This window comes from Alexandromys fortis, unplaced genomic scaffold (genome assembly GCF_014885135.2).
Source record: "Alexandromys fortis isolate MF-2015 unplaced genomic scaffold, M_Fortis_MF-2015_v1.1 scaffold_25, whole genome shotgun sequence".
Classification (NCBI taxonomy): domain Eukaryota; kingdom Metazoa; phylum Chordata; class Mammalia; order Rodentia; family Cricetidae; genus Alexandromys; species Alexandromys fortis.
This window is the reverse complement of record NW_026067904.1, coordinates 11,340,812-11,360,195: the sequence shown is the minus strand read 5'-3', so window position 1 is coordinate 11,360,195 and position 19,384 is coordinate 11,340,812. Positions and strand designations below refer to the sequence as shown.

Here is a 19,384-nt window from a genome sequence, read left to right as displayed (position 1 = left end):
TGTGTGTGTGTGTGTGTGTGTGTGTGTGTGTGGTGGAGCAACTGACACCCCAAGTCTGATTCTCATGTTTTCCTCTCTCTCACCTCAGGGATCCCTAAGAGATGTTCATGTAGGCCAGCATGAAAGACCTGGTTTCTGGGTATCAACTGACCTCTATAGGACCCAAGAAACCAGCGTTATTTTAAGGCTGAGCCCATTGGCTTGGAGAATCAGACCCTCAGAGAGGTCTGCTGGGCTCTGTCCACAGCAAGGATGTGTTTCCACAAAGAAAACAGTTTTTTCTGAGAGGCTGTGTGGCTGTAGCCACTCTGCCACCAGCTCTGGCCTCTCTCCTATGACATGTAGATTATGTCACCCCAGCCTCCATCGCCTGCAGATCGGCTTACCGCTCCCCTCTCCTACTTATCTAACAATTCAGTTTGTTTCAAATTTACGTTTGGTCTGGTCCTGCAGTCATAGTTAGTGGTGGTGGCTCTGTGTTGACAAGCTTTACCAACCTTCTGCCTCTTTTGTATACTTTTCTTTTTGAACTGATGTCAGAATGTGAGGGCATGACTACCTAGTGACCTGAGCTTAGTTATCTTTTGATGACCTACTTAGGAAGAACTGCCTGACCTGGAGAGTATATATGTACTTTCTTAGGAAGGCCTTTCTGTGGTCCTCAAGAGGCCAGTGGTAGAGATGTGCACAGCCCAGCACCAACTACCTGGCTCCTACCCCATTTTGACATCAGCTGGCCACACTCACTCTCTCAGTGGATTGGCCAGGTTCCACATGGAAGGAGCCCCACACTGTAACTTACAAAGGGGGCCTGGAAAGGAAACATCAGAAGAGCCCAGCTGGAAGGCTGATGCCCAAATGGTTTCGTTCATGTTGGCTCTTGCAGCCAGACTTTGACGTTGGCATCAGTGCCTCAAACCTGCCTGGGTGTCATTGCTGACTCACTGCCTCTGCTGGGTACCTAGCAACTCCGACAGTGCACAGAATGTGGCCAGGTCAGGAGCTGCACTTGCTGTAGTTGCTGCACTTGCTGCACTTGTCAGTGGCAAATGAGATAGATGCAGCTCCAGCGTCCTGAAATTATGCCCTGTGCAAGAAGAAGCATCCGGTGTCATCATGTTGGTGTGGTTCGCACAGCCTCTGAGGAAATGTTCAGGGCACTGTGGCCTCCAGGGGATGAGACAGTACAAGCAGAGACCTGAAGGATGGAAGCCCTAGTTACTAAAGGACGCAGGGTTGACTAAAGGGGAGGAGAATGCTGAATACGGAGGAAAGACTGCCTCACGTACACTCTTGGCAGGCACAGCATCCCAGAACACTGGCCTGTTCCCAAGAAGGCCAAGAGAGCACCGTGTCTGGGCATTGTGACTGTCAGTCTGGGAGAGACTGCATCTCCATCACTTTAGCAGCCCCTGTTCATGGCTGTGGTGGACTCCTTCGTACGGGTTCTTACTATCGATAAGAAGCTCTCCTCTTTGCAGTCTTTCCGTTAGACTCCCTGTCTAGTAAAATGTCAGTCTTGCTTTTTAAAGTCACCTGAAAGCACTTGATGGTTGCAAAAGTGGCCTTCCCTGATGATAGACCAGTGGCTGTCTGAAGGTCACTGTGTTCCCTGTCTTCTCCAGTCTGCTTACAGCCAGAGAAGCTGTGTGGTAGAACTGAGAAGTTAGGTACTGGAAGAATTCCGCCTGGGCTTCAACAAAGAGGAAAGGTCTCACAGCAGTTTGCCCATTCCAAGCAGCCATAACTCCCTGGGGTCCCTCATTCGCTCTGTGCATAGGGGAGGTTTCTGGGCCCCACTGATTGACCCTTTCCAAACACAGACCAATGTAAGTCATTCACAGCCTAACCATTTCAAGTCTCTTCGCCCTTCCCCGGTGTCTTCAAAGAAGATTCTTTTCCCCCTGTTGTAACAAAGGAGCATGTTATTTAAAGGCCGTGACACTGTCAAGGCTTCTCGGAGGTGCGTAAGACTCCCATCTGTATCCCGTGTCTCCAGGCACCTGAAGACACACCATATAAATTTTACAGCCTTCCTGCTGGCTGCGTTGTAATTAAGGTATTGGTTGAAACCTGCAGCTGCTGTTCCGCGCCTGTTTTTTATAATCCTTTTCCTCCGTCGGGAAAACTGGAAACTGAAGTTGGAAGCACATAGCCAAGTTTTAATTGCCTCTTTATCTATTTATCTAAAGTGGTTCCTCTACCAAACATATTTAGCCTAACATTTTACAAGGCACTGGGGTTGCTGACGTGAAGAAGACTGTTCCTTGCCCTCTAAGAATTTTCTAGAAGGGGAGAGGATGCAAGATTGTGGTGGAAATTTTAATTGGGTGGAGGGAACACACACGGGAGATACTTGCAGACAGGGAAACCAGGACTGTTGCTGGTCTGGGACTGTGTTCAAAACAAAGGGGTGGGCCCTGGGAGTGGCTCAGCTCTTACTCAGAGGCACATGAACTCTCTCTATATACCTAGTTGCTTCTGTTTTGGCTCCAGAAGCCATTCCTGTGGTGTCTGTGTTGTATTCTGGACAGTAAGTCCACTGTGGGTTGAGTGCCGGGCGGGTGACCGCTCACCCGAAATAACTGTGCCATGATTAGGAACTCGCTAACCCTGTGGCTATGGTGCTGACCCCAGAACTTACCCACAGGGAAGGCTTCTCCCTGTAATATCTCCCATCAAATGCCTCCGCACCCATTAAGGGGCAGCTTGGGGATTACTCTTTATTAGGGGTACTACAGATCTGTGTTTCTTCTAGCGTTTCCTCGGCATTCCCTGGTCCTCAGTCTGTACATCCTTTGCACCCCTCTCGTCCTTCCCCTCATCATGTACCCAAGGCATTTCATAAGATGCAGCCATTATTCTTTGTGCTAAGTGGACTGCCCCCCCCTCCAAGCTGGTCCTCGTGTCCCTTGCCTTGAGTGTGTCTTTGCTTCTTGCCACAAACTCTCCTGAGCTTACTCTCCAGTTCTGCACCATCCCTGTCAGCAGCAGCTTCTCGAGAAGCCCTTCTGTTGAAGAGTGACATTTAGAAACCGATATTAGACATCAGGGTGCTCGTTGCCATGGAGATGTCATTGCCCCTCCTCTGTCACAGGAGCTACAGGGTATACTAAAAGGAAGCACATGACAGGTTTGAACCTGTCATGGGGCCTTTGCTCTTAAAAACACACGTACAGCGATTCTGTGTGATGATTGAAGAACATTTCCTGTCATTCATGTGTATGTGATATGTGAACACGTGTTTGTGGGGGGGGTACATGCATGTGGTGGAGGACAGAGTACAACTTGGCATTGGTTCGCTCGCTCTCCATGTTTGTCCCTGAGTGAGCCTCTAGGAAGTCTCCTGCCTCCACCTCCCCATTCCCAGGAGGAGCCCTGGGCTAGCATATCTATCTGGCTTCACAGGGGTTCTGAGGATCTCAGCTCCTCAGGCTTCTTCTGTAAGCACTGACTCACTGAGCTAGCTCCCCAGCCCCTAAAGTCTTTCCTCTTAGGTTCACTGGAGCTGTGATTTTAGGCCCGGAGGGAAAGGGTTAACCTCTTCTTGAGGAGCGGCTGTTCTTGTGAGGTTTAGTGTGTGGTTGTCATAGGACACGGGCTTGCTGGTGTGCCTTGCTTCTGACTGTACCAAGGGGGTATTGGCACATTGCCTGTAACATGTAGGAGGCTCATTTTATATCATGCATTCACATTCTACACGAAAGTCTTTTAATGTCGGCTCTACTCATAGTATACTCTGCTTGCTTCTAGGTGCGGCTAAATCGAGCCCCGCAGCTAAGCCGGGATCCACACCTTCTCGCCCCTCGTCTGCCAAAAGGGCTTCATCCAGTGGCTCCGCATCCAGATCTGACAAAGATTTAGAAACACAGGTCATACAGCTCAACGAGCAGGTAACACGTTGTCTCCACCCAAGTCTCTGGGAACAGTGCTGTGTGCAGGGGTGAGGAGGTCACACCCACAGGCCTGGGGGAAGGGAGAAAAGGTGAGACCAGGAGGACCTGCTCAAGAAGGGAGACTCCGCAGCTGGGGAGGAGCACTGTTAGTTACGGAGCTGATTCCGCGTGTGAGGATGTGGAAGATGGTGCAGGCTACCTCCCAGCTCCCTATTCCTTGGTGCCCATCTTGAACCCCAGGCCTTCCCTGCCCGCTCCCAGCCAGTCTGAAAAGTGTTATGGCTGTATTAGAGTTCAGCTGGCTCCCTCTCCGCCCCTTCTTTTTCAACAGCTAGTGGTTGAGCCTCTTTTATGTGGTGGACACTGTGCTTGATTCTGGGGGCATAATGATAGCAAGATGGATGATACTGTCCCCTCACTCAAAGCCTATTAACATCAGAACTTCGTACTGAAATTAAACAAATGAATAAATGGACCAAAAAAAAAAAAAACCCAGCCTTCTCTACAGTGTCAGAAGTGGGGTGCCTGGGAGCCCTGAAAGGTAACATCTGTGTTTTAAATAGAAATTTTCCCAACGTATCAGCCCTCTGATAATTATGGTAAACCTAGCTACACCAGCTGACATTTCCAAGGTGAAACCCTAAGTACGGGATGGGGTGTGACTTTGTAGGAGAGCACCGGTCTAGCACGCAGGAGGCTCTAGGTTTGATCCAAAATGACTTCTAACTCATAATACCTCGTTTTGCCTACAGTAATACAGCTTAAGGTTACTAAACCACTGGGCAGTGCGATGCCCACTGTAAAGCCTCCTGCTTCCCGCCCCAGGTCTCCCCCATTGGGAAGGAACCTTTCACTGCGGATCCTTAGTCTGTGCCCAGCCACAAGCTGAACCTGGCCTAGCCCTTAATCTTCTGCTTGATAAGGCAAGAGTCTGAATAATTGTGTGTTCTCAGTCAGGATTCCAGTGCAGAGTCCCACAGGCTTTGAGTTGGTCGTGTTAGCACTTCAGGTAAAATCTTAAGTCCCCTCAGGACTCTGATTGGATTACGGGGCGTGTTCTAGTTACCTGCTGATCATCTATTGGGTGCCAGGCGGTTTCCAGTACTGACTTCTGCTCAGAGTTAACGAAAGGGGGAGAAAGGCAGTTAATGAGCCTCGGGCCGTCAGCTTGATACTTCATGCGAGCCCGAATGGACGGTGACACGAGCCCAGGTGGAAGGTGAAAATCAGGCCTGGGTACATCGTGCTCTAGGCCCTGGATTTATGCCTCCGCCCCAAAGCAGCTCAAAACTTTATCATTAACAGTTTGTACTCAGGTCTCCTGACCAACACCCCCTCACATACACACACCTTCTCCATCCACCTCAGCGTAGTTCCAACCCAGTGACCCAATTCTGACTACATGCTGGGGGTCTAGTTCCAAAATGCCTTGCTGATCCCTGGTGCCAGTCAAGAGAGGACAGAAGGGGCAGGAGCGGGGAATGGTCTACGTGCTCTCCTTCCTGGAGAGCAACAGAATATCCTGGATAACTAACAGAGGCCTTGCTCCCCTTCTTGTCCCCTACACCTTCATACCTACGTCCACTCTGTCCTTCAGAGGGCAGGGGAAGCACAACCTAAACTGGACAGATATTTACCACGTTCTCATCCTGGTTCATTTCCCTGGTGACCTGAGTCCAACTGCCGGCCTTGAAGCCTCCAGGAGGAAGACCCTGAGGGCCGTGGGTGGCAGCAACACGAGGGTCCCAGTGTTGGAATGGAGAACACAGGGACCAGGAGAAGCCTAGTAGAAATGCAGAAGCAGAAGCATGAATTATGGTGGTAATAGAGAAAGAGACAGCTGCCATAAACTTAAAGAATTTTCATTTACTTGGCCCCGTTCCATTATTCAGGCAGTCTCCCATGATATACAGCAGAAGCACACTGTGCCCCACAACTCCAGGGAAGCGGAAGAGACGGGAGGAAGAGGCATAAATGAGACTTTCTGGACAGTGGGGCAGCCCGCAGGAAATGGATCGGAGCCACTGTGTCACGGGGCCTCTGGGGGACCCAAGTCTGCAGACACTCCTGGGAAGTTAGGAAAGCAACTTCCCCCTTTGAACATGACTTCCTCAGCCTCTGTGACCCATGAGGAATGGAGGCTGGCCATTTGTCCCTTGGTGGCACCATTCGGATGGAATTGTGTTTGCTAGCTGATCTTTGTTCCTTTAAAGTAGCTACTGCCAGAATTTTTTGTTTTTGTTTTTGTTTTTGACTTTGTAGACCAATCTGGATCTGAGCTCACAGTGATTCACCTGCCTCAGTCTCTTGAATATCAGAATTACAGGTGCACACCACCATGACTAGCTGACATCAGTTTTTAGGTTAGGGGGAGACAGGTATTGACGGGTTCATTCCCTTTTGCTAACATATCAGGAATGCCAGCCTGACCCAGCTCACACTGAGTGTTCCCACAAAAGCCTCGGTGTACTGTCAGACCGCTGTCTGTAGGCACAGCCTGGATTTTGTAGGTTGGCTGTGCCCGCTGGGATTTGGATGTGAATTCCACCCCATCCTCCACTGTGTGTTTTAACACTTGGTTCCCAGCCGGCTGTGCTGTCAGGGGAGGTTGTAGAAAACGGAAGTTGAGGCCTCGCTGGAATGTGGTAGGCCTCGAAGGATGTAGCTCAGTCCCGCTTCTCTTCTGGGTTGCTACTTCCTGGCCAGCACCATGTAACACGAGCAGCTGCGGCTGGCTCCAGGTGCCACAGACCATGCCCTCTGACCCCCGATCTGTGGGTCACAATAAACCCTCCCCTGAGCTGCATGTGTGGAAAGGAGCTAAAGGAATATCTCTGCTTGGGTTGGGTCAGAGATGGGATCAGAACCAGGGAGGTTTTCCTGTTTCTGAAGTGCAAGCTGGTCACCGTGTGTGTTTGCAGGTGTGTAGTCTCAACAGGAATAAAAAGTCAGGCTTAACTAACTGAACCCACACTTCTTTGGAAGTGCTTGCGTGAGGGCGTCCGTGAGATCAGACTAAGGGCCCCTCCCAGCATAGATGTTTGCCAGATATGGGGTAAAGGAATGGCTACATGTACCAGTATGTGTTTGAATGTCAGTAATTCCAGAGATCATGCACCCAAAACCCAACTTATTTAAAAAGAGAGAGAGAGAGAGAGAGAGAGAGAGAGAGAGAGAGATTTTGCACCTGAAAAGTAATTACTTAAACTAATGTACAGGCCGGGTGGTGGTGGCCCACGCCTTTAATCCCAGCACTTGGGAGGCAGAGGCAGGCGGATCTTTGTGAGTTCGAGGCCAGCCTGGTCTACAAGAGCTAGTTTCAGGACAGGAACCAAAAAGCTACAGAGAAACCCTGTCTCGAAAAATCAAAAAATAAATAAATAAATAAATAAATAAATAAATAAATAAAACTAATGTACAGGATTTTTTTTTTTAGGTGAAGCATACTTCACCTAAAAGAAACCACGAGATTTTATTTATTCCCCACCCAGTGTTTGCTATGCCAAGGTTTCTTCAACCATCTGTACCCACAACCTCTTTTCCCTCCAGAAATTTCAAGCGACCCCAGGTTCATAGGACTATAAAAGGGGAAAACAAAACAAATGACCTGGTCATAAATCATAAAGAAATTTTATCTTAAAATAGTTCTTTGGAGCCAGCATGGTGGCACACACCTTTAATCAGGACTCAGAAGGCAGAGGCATGCAGGTGGATCTCAGTGGGTTCTAGGCCAGACAGGACTGTCTCCAAAAAAAAAAAAAAAAAAAGGCAAGTTTGCACACTAATGAAGTGGTGTTTCTTTGTCTGACAGAACCAGACAAGCCAACTAATTTGCTACTTGCTTGTTAGGGAGTGACAGTGGATGGGTTAGTGTTTGTTTTCTGTAATTATACCAGCGCGTTTCTGTAAGAACAATGTGTGCAGTGCGAGCCTTGGAAAGCTCCCGTCTGAGGTGAGGCGCCTCAGGCAGCATGTGTGGGCCATGTGTGGCCTGACAGCGTGCATGGTGCGGTGTCAGGTGCTCCCAACCACCGCTGCAGTGAAGTCACACGGTGCCACACAGGAAAGCTGTGCCAGAAACACCCTGAGTCCACCGTGCATTCAATCTCTAATCAGTTTTAACTGATGAACAGCACAAGCTTCTGCTGTTGCCAGATAGTTTTGTAATTCCCCCTTCCGTTCAGTCACACAACCCAGTGCAGAGTCACGACCCCTCATTTAGAATCTTTGCTCTGCATAAACGTAAATGAATAAAGTAATACAAAATAGAAGGTTCTCCAGGAACAGGGAATAGTTTGGACCTGTGTGTAGCTGTTATGCGTGTCAGAGAGCTGCATCCTAAAGTCAGCAGGCCTTTTCGGTACAGACAACACCCCCACCCCCTGTCAGTGTTGTGGTCCTGCCTTGGCTGCTGGCTCTAGCCCATGGCTTGCACTGACCCAGAAGTTCACAACTTCACAGCACTCGAAGGTCCCTAAGCCCACCTCTAGGGCATGGCAGAACTGCGAGCTGTGTTTGTCTGCAGCCTCCACCACCCTGCCCTGCAGTAATACACACAAAGCCAGAACTGGACAAATGGAGGCGGACTGACCCAGCCGGCCTTCCACTCCTGCCCCATGCTCTGGGTGCACCAGGATCTGCCCTCGCATAGGACTGCATTTGTCTGCTCTGACTCACATCATAGGAGTGGCTCTCAATATCTGTGATCTGAAGGAAGGGTTAGTTCAAAAGCACAACTCTCAGTCGGGCAGTGGTAATCCAGGCCTTTAATCCCATCACTCGGGAGGCAGGCAGATCTCTGTGAGTTCGAGGCCAGCCTGCCCTACAGAGTGAGTTCCAGAACAGCCAAGGAAGGCTACATAGAGAAACCCTGTCTTAAAAAAACAAAACAAATAAACAAACAAAATACATCTCCCTCCCCAGTAGGTTACAAAAGGAGTGTTTTGAGTCTGTTAGGATGTTGTAACAAAACACCTTATGCTGGTTAGCTTGTGAGCCACAGAATTTTATTTCTTACCTTTCTGGAGCCTGTGAGATCCAATATCAAAGTGTCGGCAGATTGGTTGTTTAGCCAAGACCCGGTCCTTTTGGTCTTCTCATGTTGAGAAGGTGGAAAGATCCCTTAGGCTTCTTGAATAAACAAATCTCGTTCGCCTCCTAAAGGCCCTGCTTCCTGAGGCCATCACATTGTAGGATTCCAGCATAAGTACTGGGGAGATGCCGACATCCTGGACCATAGCAACAAGATGTGGTCCGGCCCATGTTACCAATGAAAAAAAGGCTGTGTAAGCTCAGATACAGCTATGCAGGTGCATAGTCCACCCTGACTGACTAATAAACACTAACAGCAGCAAAAGTGGCCAGCATGCTCTTGACTGGACTCCGGGCCTGTTGGTTCCCCCTTACACTTACATTTCCATTTATTTCTGTGTCCGGCTCCATGTAGCATCGTGGCGTGTAGACATAGCAGGTCACACTTCTTACTCTGTTTCGGGGTTTTCTTCCCCCCCCCCCCACTCTCCTGCAGGTACATTCGTTGAAACTTGCCCTAGAAGGTGTGGAAAAGGAGAGAGACTTCTACTTCGGGAAGCTGAGAGAGATCGAAGTGCTGTGCCAGGAACATGGGCAGGAAAATGATGACCTTGTGCAGCGACTAATGGAAGTACTCTATGCTTCAGACGAGCAGGTGCGTGCGAAGCCACACTCCTCGGCTCTTTGTTTTTAATTATTTATATTACATACCAAAGCTCCTGAGTTCAGAAACTATCCTTGTTCAAAGTGCAACACATCCTCCGTCGTAAGTACTTCCCTGGGGTCTTGAGGAGGCTACAACTTAGCTGGCAGCCTTGATGGTCCCAGAGAAATGAGTCTGTTTGTCGTCAAGATCTCTGTTCTTTCTCCCATGCCTGCGGGATGAGCATCCTCAAGTTAAACTGGGAGGCGTCTGGCAGAGGTGGGGCCGTGAAACACACAGCCAGACCCCAGGCACTTTTCAGCTTTGAGCAGATGAACAGGAAGGGGTTGTACGAAGGTCTGCTTTCTGAGGATTGCTAAGTGAGAAGAAAACTTTTCCCATCCCTTTGAGCCCCACTACTGTCTGTTTTAATCACATTAAATGAGGTTGCTTTTGTTCCTCATTGCCAAAACAGACCAGACCGTGGACAGAACTTACTGAAAATACTTCTTTGTAGGGAGGACCTGTCACTGAGCAAGGGTGCAGGGGGAGATCCGGGATGTGGCTTCTTGAAGGCAATGAAGAGGTGTGCTGGACGTGGTGGGGCGCAGCTGTCATCGGAGCGTTTGGCAGATGGAGGCAGGAGTGCCAGGAATACATAGTGAATCCAGGGCTGTCCTGGGCTACGTGAGACCCTGTTTTTAAAAAAAACAAAATGGAAACCAGGCATTGTGGCACGTGCCTTTAATTTCAGCACTCAGGAGGCTGAGGCCAGTAGATCTCTGAGTTTGAGGCCAGCCTGTCTACACAGCAAGTTCCAGGCCAGCCAGGGCTACATAGTGAGACATTGTCCTGAAAGGAAGATAGGAAGGAAGGAAGGGAGGGAGGGAGGGAGGGAGGGAGGGAGGAAGGAAGGAAGGAGGGAAGGAAGGAAGGGAGGGAGGAAGGGGGGAGGAAGGAAGGAAGGGAGGGAGGGAGGGAGGGAGGGAGGAAGGAAGGAAGGAAGGAAGGAAGGAAGGAAGGAAGGAAGGAAGGAAGGAAGGAAGGAAGGAAGGAGGAAGGGAAAGGAAAGGAAAGAAAAGAAATGGGAAGAAGAGGAAAAGGGGAAGGAGAAAGGAACTGAGAAGAATAGACACAGGTAGGGAAGGATGCTGTGGACCAAACAGTTGACAGGCAGGATAAACTACAGAGACCTCGGTGAGTCAGTGCAGTCTGTGTCTGCCAAGAGGCGAAGCCTGGCCCCGAGGCAGAAGTCAGATACCAGTTGGAGCTTCCCCTTTCTACAGAGCTGAGCCATGGAAGGCAAGGTGCCAAGGCTGGGCTTGTGGGTCTCCTTACCCCAGGCCAAAGCCGCTCAAGTGTTTGGCGCTCTGACCTGGAGGCCTGTGGGCTGCAGAGGGAACTGGAGGGAGTCACATGTTTCCACAGACCACAGCAAGCCACCTGAAAGCTTATTTTGTCTTATTCCAGCCAAAGGCAGATGTTTTCTCCACATCTGGCTTAAAATCCTAGCATTGGAACTTCCACCAGCTACAGGAACTGTGCCAGGTTTGGGAATTCCCCACCGTGCTTTCGTTCCTCTCTCTCTCCTTTTTTTTAACTTCTTTCTGGGTGACTAGTAGCTCAATGTGTGGATTTTGAAGCCTCGGGACTCCGCCTAATTAAGTCCCTGAGACCACGATGATGTCACAGAATGTGACTCTCAGCATGGAGGCTGGTTTGTAGCGTGCCTGTGGCCTTTGAGAATGTACGTAATGTGTTCTGGCAGGCGCACATCAGTTACTGGAGCTGCCTCTGAAGCTTACTAGAGATGACATCAGAGGAGCCCTTCAGATCCTGGGAGGCCGAGTGCATAGGGTTGCCATCTGTGGCCATAGGTGCTGGCAGGAGCAAGGCCAACAGGCTTGCTTGGATCTTCCCATCCGTGCCCGCTCTCATAGCAGGAAGGAAACCCTTTTTCAAAGCCAGAACTGGTCCCAGGAGGGAGACCTGTGCTGGAATCAGGCCTGGGGCGTTGTATGAATTCCTGGCTGAGGACCGGCAGGTGAGCCTGAGGCAAGAATTGTGATTGGAGGAGGTCCTGCCTGAATGTCCACACTCAGTTTCGCTCTGCCGTTCCAGTCCCCCCACACCCTGGCGCACCTTGCCACCCACTCGAGCCACAAACAGTTCTTGTACTGTGGACACGGTCACAGAGGTTGAAGCTCCTTCGCTGAGTCAGGCTGAATGGGTTCACTGGAGCCTCCCTCAGACACCTGGAGTGGGGCCTTTGTGCTATGTATAATACTTTATCAGATCCGCCAGCTCCCTTCAGTAGAGAAACTGAGGCAGCAAAATGCTTCAGTACTTTGTAAGCAACTAGAATCTGAATCCTGAGCCCATGTTCTCCCGTCTCTGAGAATGTGTGGGTGGGGTTTGCTTTTTCGTGGGATGTTTAGGGGAAGCAGGCATTATCCCGAAGGGAAATAGGCTTCATCCCTGTGTGCTGCTGCTGCGGCACTGTCTCTTCATGCAGCCCCTGGCTTAGTGTGTTGAGTTCGGGATATATTACATTGCAACTCTGTCTGGAAAATTCCCAAGAGGCATCAGGCTGCAGTGAGATTCCCACGGAGAATAAGGCATTTGATCCACAGTATACCAGAATCCTTGCTTAGAGCAGGACAAGACCTGAGACCTGGGTTTCTAGACTTTCTTTCTATAGTAAGAAGAGAAAAGATTATGTACACACACCATGCTGGATGACACACACTCGCACACACGACATGCATGTACACATGCACTCACATGTACACACATGCACACAATACATGCTCTGTGAAAAGGCTCTGGCACAGCTGGCCCAGTCTGTTCTGCTTCCTTTTTAGAGGCTCAACGAGTCACCTAAGAAACCTCAGAGACTTCAAGTATCCACCCCCCTCTCTGAGGAGCATAGCTGCCTCCCAAGAGTGGGTCTAAGACAGTGGCTGCCTACCCTTGAAGGGCATTATTTGGAAATGCATGCTCGGTGGCCTCTGTCATGGTACAGTACCACCCACAACCCCCAGAGCTTCCTTTAGTCCCACCGTGCTTGCCCTGATACTGTAGGCCATCCTGCTCTGGGCCATTCCCACACCTAGGGGTGAGTCTGATGTGCCTGGGATGCAGGAAGAAACATCTGCATTTTGTTTGCGGCTTTCAGCATGAGTGTATATAACTGCCCGAGGTGGCAGAGGTGTCCAGCTGTCTCGCTTTCCCGGAGGTGGATGGAAGATGGAATCAAAGACTGGATTGTCGTGAGACCTCTTTGTCTAAACAGTGTGAGCATGGCTTGGCTTCTCAGGATGAGGATTTGCTGGGTAATCTCTTCCCATAAGTGATCTTCGAATCTTCTTTTGCTGGTGACTACTGGTCTCCGACTCTGAGAGTCACACAGTCCCCAAATATGATGCTTATAAGATGTGAGCAGCACGGTCAGGAGGTTATTCAGTTTGGAAGTGTGGTAGCCTCGTGGAAGGCTCCAGAACAGGTTGCCAGCCAGGTTCTCATTACGTCCTCGTATCATTCCCTGACACTTCATGTGTCACTTGGGGGCCTCGTTGGCTGCCTGCTGCCGGGTGGATCCTGTCAGCAGAGGTCTACCAGCGAATAAACAGCTGCTCGTTTTCTGAGATACTGGCAGTCATGGACACCACTGTTAAAATGAACTAAGGACTTCCTTTCTCCTCAGTGCTTTTTGGAAACGACTGTGTTTCTGTCACTAGGAAATCTGTGCACTCCACTGAACTTGAAGTGCTAGGTATCCAGAGATAGACACACCCACTACCTCAGAACTCACAGACCTTACGAGGGAGACAGCCAGGGATAAGGCCGACTGGAAACTGGCAGATTGTGATAAATGTGATAACAGACATAAATAACGTGTGTGGGACACACACAGCCTGGAGAGCCCAGCAGATGTCACTGTGAAGATGGCATTTGTATTGGAGGTTGGACTGACTAGGGACATCAGCCGTTACAGAGCCAAGCTGGGAGGGAAAAGCGCAGCTGGCCGTGGCTGGCACCCAACGGGGGATAAGGCTAAGTGTTTCCCACGTAGGGAGCAGGAACATCGGGTCCTGGTGACCTTTGACCTCGTTTTCCATCAACCATGGCCAAGACCCTTCTTTGACATTGTCTCCGAACCTTCCTCTTTGTATGGTGATGGCAAAAGTAAAAATAGTAACATCACTCACAGCTAAGCATTTAAGGAAGTGCAATGGGTTGCCATGGAAATGTCAGTATCTGTCTTGTGAATCACCAGTGTATGGGTCCCGTGTTCGGCATAGGTTTCACGTAGACACCTACAGGGAGCCTGGGGTAGCACTGTGAGAGTCCTGAGTCAGCCTGTGCCCAAGCGTGAGCAAAGCAGCTAACAGGGCGTGTTTGCTGTTCATTCCAGTCTTGCCCAATAAGCTGTCCCAGAGATCGGCAGCCGCTGTGGGCGTATGGCGTCTCCAGCAGTCTCCCATGGCCCATGACTGACACTTCAGCCTGGTGCGTGTGGGGCTAACTGCCTTCTCCAGCTATCGGCCACATTGATCTGAGGAGAGGGGCCTGACTAGGCGCCAGGAATCACAACCTGTTGCTTGTTCCCGGCTGCATGCTTACTGGAGCCCAATCCTCCTGCTTTCGGTTACGGAGTAACTGTAATCCCACAGTTAACTCCCAACAGCGATGAGATTGTCTGTAAAATGCAAAGCGCATTTCCTGTCTGAGACCGCTCACAGAAACAATTATGTTAGAAAAGTGTGCTTCAGGCAACGGAGGGCTAGCTGCGATATGGAAGGCAGCACAAGGGACTGAGGACTTGGTATAATTAGTAAGTCAGCATCTCCAGCGTAGTAGGGGCTAGAGCCTGGCTGCAGAGGAAGCTGGGGAGTTGCCCAGTAGAATACACACAGAAGGGAGAACGAAAGATGGACACTTAGCCAGTGGAGCCATTAATATGGGAGTAAGGGTAGTGAGAGAAGCTTCCAGAAGTATGTTTTCATGTGGGGAATGAACCCTGTACCCTCCCACGTATCCCCTAGAACAGAGAGCCACCTGCTCTGACCAGGGCCAGCACCTGCTGCCTGATCTGTGACCATTCACATTGCCGGTTGGCCTGACAGTGCCGCTGTTGGCCAAGGCCCTAATTCCTTAAACCGAGAGGGCTACTACCATGCATGTCAAGCAGTGAGCAAAGTGGCTGGCAGAGAACTCCATAGTCAGTGCACATTACCGTAACATGTGGTCTCTGAGAAAGTGCCGTGCAGCCCTGGCTTGCCTTCTGTCGTGCTGATCCATTCTGGAATCTGACTTCTTCCTCTTGACATGGCGTACACTGAATGCCGTGGAGACTGGGACGTGATTCAGTTGAACACGGCTACTCATCTCCAGAATGTCAGGCTCCAATAGAAACGGCTCCAGACAAACAAGATTCCAAGTGAGTTTTGTTTGGGGAGCTGAGGGAGATGCCTGACTTCTTTTGTGCAATTCTGGGGATCCAAGCTTGTGAGTGCTGAGCCCCATCCCCAAGTGAGTTTGACAGATGCAGGAGAGAGGGAAGTGTATGTCTGACTCAGGGAGATGGTGAAGTCCTGTCTGACTTGGATCCTGGCAGGTGTGCCCCAGGCTACACGCGATAGGGCCAGGAAGAGTGTGGGCTTGGCAGACCAGAAGTCGGTGTGTCACATGTCTGAATGTGCCAGTGTGCATGCCACACTGCATCTTGAAGTCCTGTGCCATTTCTGAGGGCAGTTAGCCACTATCTGTTTGCCTCACTGTTTCTGCTTGGGTGATAAAAAAAAAAACTAATTATTCTTTGTGACCTCAAAAAACACACAAAAAAAAGGAAGGATTTGCAGTTGAGGCTGAGGTAAGGCCTATGATCCGCTTCACTGAGTAAGTAGGCCTTGTGGAGCCAAGCAAAGGAACGTTGGCCCTTCTGCTTCCCAGTCAGTGAGCAGAAGGTAAGCAGATAGGGCCTCACACCCTGCAAAGAACACGACAAGGTCCTGGGGCAGAGCTTCTGAGCACAATGCTGAAAGGGGCCTCTTGGCCTACATCAGCCTGTGAAATGCCCGTCACCCGTCTCCTTCCCCTCAGGAACTAACAAGTTGCTTTTTTTGGTGTCTTAAGTCCACTTCATACGGGCATTAGATGTCATGAGAAATGACAGCCTCAGATGGAACAGTAAGTCATGAGCCATGGGCCATGAGGGAGAGACAACGGTCCTACACATCTTCAAGGGCCTGGGGTCTTTGCAGTTACAGCGACTCTTGCTGAGGGTCGGAAAGTACAGTGTGTCCTATGATGACCTCCTGCAGAGCAGTTGGAAGAAAAGATGGGTCCCTAACACCTGACAGTTACGCTTGTCAGAATGGTCCTCCTTAGATGGTACAAGGACGTGAGAATGTCCCTGTATCTAGCATTGACACCTGGAGGCTAGGAACATTGGCATGTTGAGTTGTGCCTGAGCCTAGGGTACTCCAGAGCCTGGCGTTTTGGTGATTCATAGTGATTAGGACTGGCACCTCACAGGGTCTGACAGAAACCAGTTTGGCTGACACCTGTCCCCTCCCCCACAGGAGGGCCAAACAGAAGAGCCAGAAGCCGAGGAGCAAGCCCATGACCAGCAGCCCCAGCAGCAAGAAGAGTACTGAACCGCCTCAGCAGCTCTTGACACTTCCATCGTGTGTAGGGACTTTTCTTCTGGAGAATTGGAACGTGTGTGGCCTGGAGCTCAGTAGAAACCAGCTGTTCCCAACCTGCCGTTACTATCCATCCGCCGCGATGTCGCATCGCCAACCATTGCACTTGGTCTCCATTTCCTTTGCCAAGATGCGTTAGCAGATGGCTGTTCTTTCTGGTCATCTACCTGCGAGGTCATAGGGTCACATACCTTCAACTTCACCACTCGGCTGCTTGAAATTGGTTCTACTCTTTCCCTTGTTTCTTTCCAGAACAGCTCTTTCCCACCCCAACACCACCACCACCACCACCATCACCACCGCTACCACCACCACCCCTTTTTATCCTGGTGTGAAACAATGGTAATTTGATATATGGTATTTATATTGGCATTTCTCAACCCAGTGTCACTAGATGTCACACGCATTTGTGGTGCTTTGATGTTTGCGAGTCTAACCTCCTATCATAAATTTGGTCAGATTAAGTAATTGGAACAAAGGGAAACAGATCCTTGATATGAAAGCCATAAGACAGTAGCTTGTGTCGTGGGAAGAACGCAGTTTCTCCCTCTACTCATAACACTAAGGGGAAAAGAATGGATTTCAGAACTAGGACTTCAGGGCCCAGCAGTGTTGATAGAGCAGCCTATCAGACAACCACACAGACGACATTCACTCCCAGACAACACCATCTCAGCTTCGCCTCGGCTCCGTGTGCCCCTGCCCGCCCGCCCGCCCCACTTCCCAGCTTCCCGTGTTGTTTTCTTTTCTCAGGGTCCTCTTTGGTGGGGGTCCATTCCCCGCAAGATGTTGTCATTGGCAGTCTGCAGTTGCAAAGGCGGGGGCGGGGGGGGGGGGGAGTCTCAGAAGGCACAAGCCTTCCCGCCTCATTCCTCTCCCCCTTTGTGAGGGCTTCAACCCAGGCCCCGCAATTCCCATGAGTTAGGGGATCTGTGTAACTCGAGGGTGTACCCAGCATGCCAGCCTTCCGCACCGTGTTGGGACTGGCTGCAAAGGTGGAAATGAAGACTTGATTAGAAGCATGGTTTCAGTGACTCCCACTACCTTCCGGAGTAAGGACCCTCCCCGTCTCTGCAACACAGGGGCCCTTGTCATTGACATTTGCTCGACCGTGGCAATTCATAAATAAATAGGAGACATTAGTGAATTGAAAGCATTCCTTGTTTTTGACTAACATTTGCACATTTTCTTAGTGTCTTTCCTGACCATTGCCTGTCTCCCCCTTTTGGCAGATGGCGCCCCTCCTAGCTCCCTCCTTCTCGGTTTCCTGTCTCTGGTCATTGGGCCAGCAAGTGCAGAAAAACAAGAAACAAATGTGCCCGCCCCACCTTCCACTTAAAAAAAAAACTCAAAATAAATTTGTGAATTATGCATCATAAAGCTTTGAAAGTTCTTTATTAACTGATGAAATGCTAACTTTAAATTCTAGCATCGAAGTTTGCAACAAAAGAAGGCTTTCCGAAATCACCCTTTCCAGCCAGGTGTACGTAATGAGGTCTCTGTGGGAAGATGGCTTGCGTCCTTGAGATGGTCACAACGCACTGTGCAGACGTGGACAGATGTCCCATGGTGTCTGGTTCCCCTTCCTTCTCTCTCCTGCTCACTCAGCCCTACAGCAGCAGCTCACCTCTCTGAGGCTGGAAGGCCTTGCTCCTTGCAGTGACATCCTCCCATGCCTGATTGTGGCAGTGGCCGTGCTATGGGCAGCGTCAGGTTTACTGGTCTGTTGCTCTTCAGAGTCTGTCTTATTCACTCACTGTGTTTTTGTTTGTTTACATAATAGCTATTATAAAGAGGTACAATGAACAGCTACTTATGGATACCAGAGTGGTTGCATCACCTGCCCTGGAGATCTCAGTAATGCCTAGGGTTGGGTGATTTTATGGCCACACTCCTGTAAATGGGTACCAGGGAGTCAGACGCTTGTCTTCTCCCAGGCCTCTTGAGGCTGGTAAACTTGCATAAAGCTCTCCCAGTGCCTCTTGCTGGAAGCACCCCATTCCTCTTCACCTCCCTGGACTACTTAGCTGGAGACCTGCTGGCCACATGTCTCAGCCTGAAATAATGTTTCCCAGCTGGTATACCCCTCCTCCTTCCCAGTGGCTCAGGCTAGACCATTCATCCATTTAGAGACAAGCTGTACCTTCTCTTCCCATACCCATCTTAAATATTCTTTTCAAGTGTTAAGTCCCAGACGATGCCATGGATGCTTGGGCACATCATTCACAGCGATTTCCAAGTTATCCTTAGGCTGGAACCCTTGCCTCTGGGCACCCACTGCTGATGCGTGGTGGGACACACTCTCTTTTCTTGGCATTCAGGGCACACGTGCCCCTAAGCTCTCTCCCAATCACCTGACATCATATTGGGTCCAGAGGCATCCCAGTATGTGTGCCCTGCTCCTCCTCCCTCAGGAATTTTCTTTTTTGCTCATCCCACGCCCGCTGATGTCTGATTATAGCACTTCCATTATCACTGTTAGATTGGAAGTGATCGAAGCACGGGACAAAGAGAAAGCTCATGTTCATTCTAAGTAGAAAAAGCAGGAAAAAGGTAAAAAAATAAATAAACATCCTGTTGAACTGAGAGAAGGAAACCCCAGAAGGGAGCCAAGACTCCCTCCTTTCCCTGGTGAGTGTCTCCATTATTCCGTTAAGGTTTAATATGCATTCAGATTGCTTTCACTAAATAGTACACCATAAAGCTTTTGTTATATATTAAATGTAAACTGAAAGGAATGTAAACATATGTATTGTTAATTATAAATATCGATAAGTAATGGCATTCTAGATGAAGAGGTCTTATTCAGATGCTTTCACACCCATTTACATTGCCCACTGTTGTCGCATGGTAGGATAGCTCTTTGTCTCTGAAGATGTGAATAACTTGACTTGCGTTGACCTTTTTACATATTTAATAAAAAAAAATATATGTTAAAAGCTGCCTGGGCTTACAGATTCCTACATTCTTATCCTGACAGTTGTCTTTCCAGTGAGTGTGTGTCTGTGTAACAGGATGTGGTTGTGGATTTACAGATCAGTTTCCACTCAGGGAGTTACACAGGGAACGGAGGGCGTCTTCATGTTTGTTGATGGATAAATGTT

The 19,384-nt window shown here is 49.7% G+C and overlaps 1 protein-coding gene across 2 annotated transcripts in view; it reads left to right on the top strand.

Moving 5' to 3' along the window:
- Positions 1-17,427, top strand: part of Mapre2 (microtubule associated protein RP/EB family member 2) — a 136,309-nt gene extending 118,882 nt beyond the window's left edge. For both annotated transcript variants that reach the window (XM_050135009.1, XM_050135008.1), the window contains 3 exons: positions 3,754-3,893; positions 9,424-9,582; positions 16,158-17,427. In XM_050135009.1, the coding sequence (XP_049990966.1) occupies positions 3,754-3,893; positions 9,424-9,582; positions 16,158-16,232 (374 nt within the window). In that variant the 3' untranslated portion in view covers positions 16,233-17,427. The remainder of the gene's footprint in view (positions 1-3,753; positions 3,894-9,423; positions 9,583-16,157) is intronic.
- Positions 17,428-19,384: the final 1,957 nt, after the last annotated feature.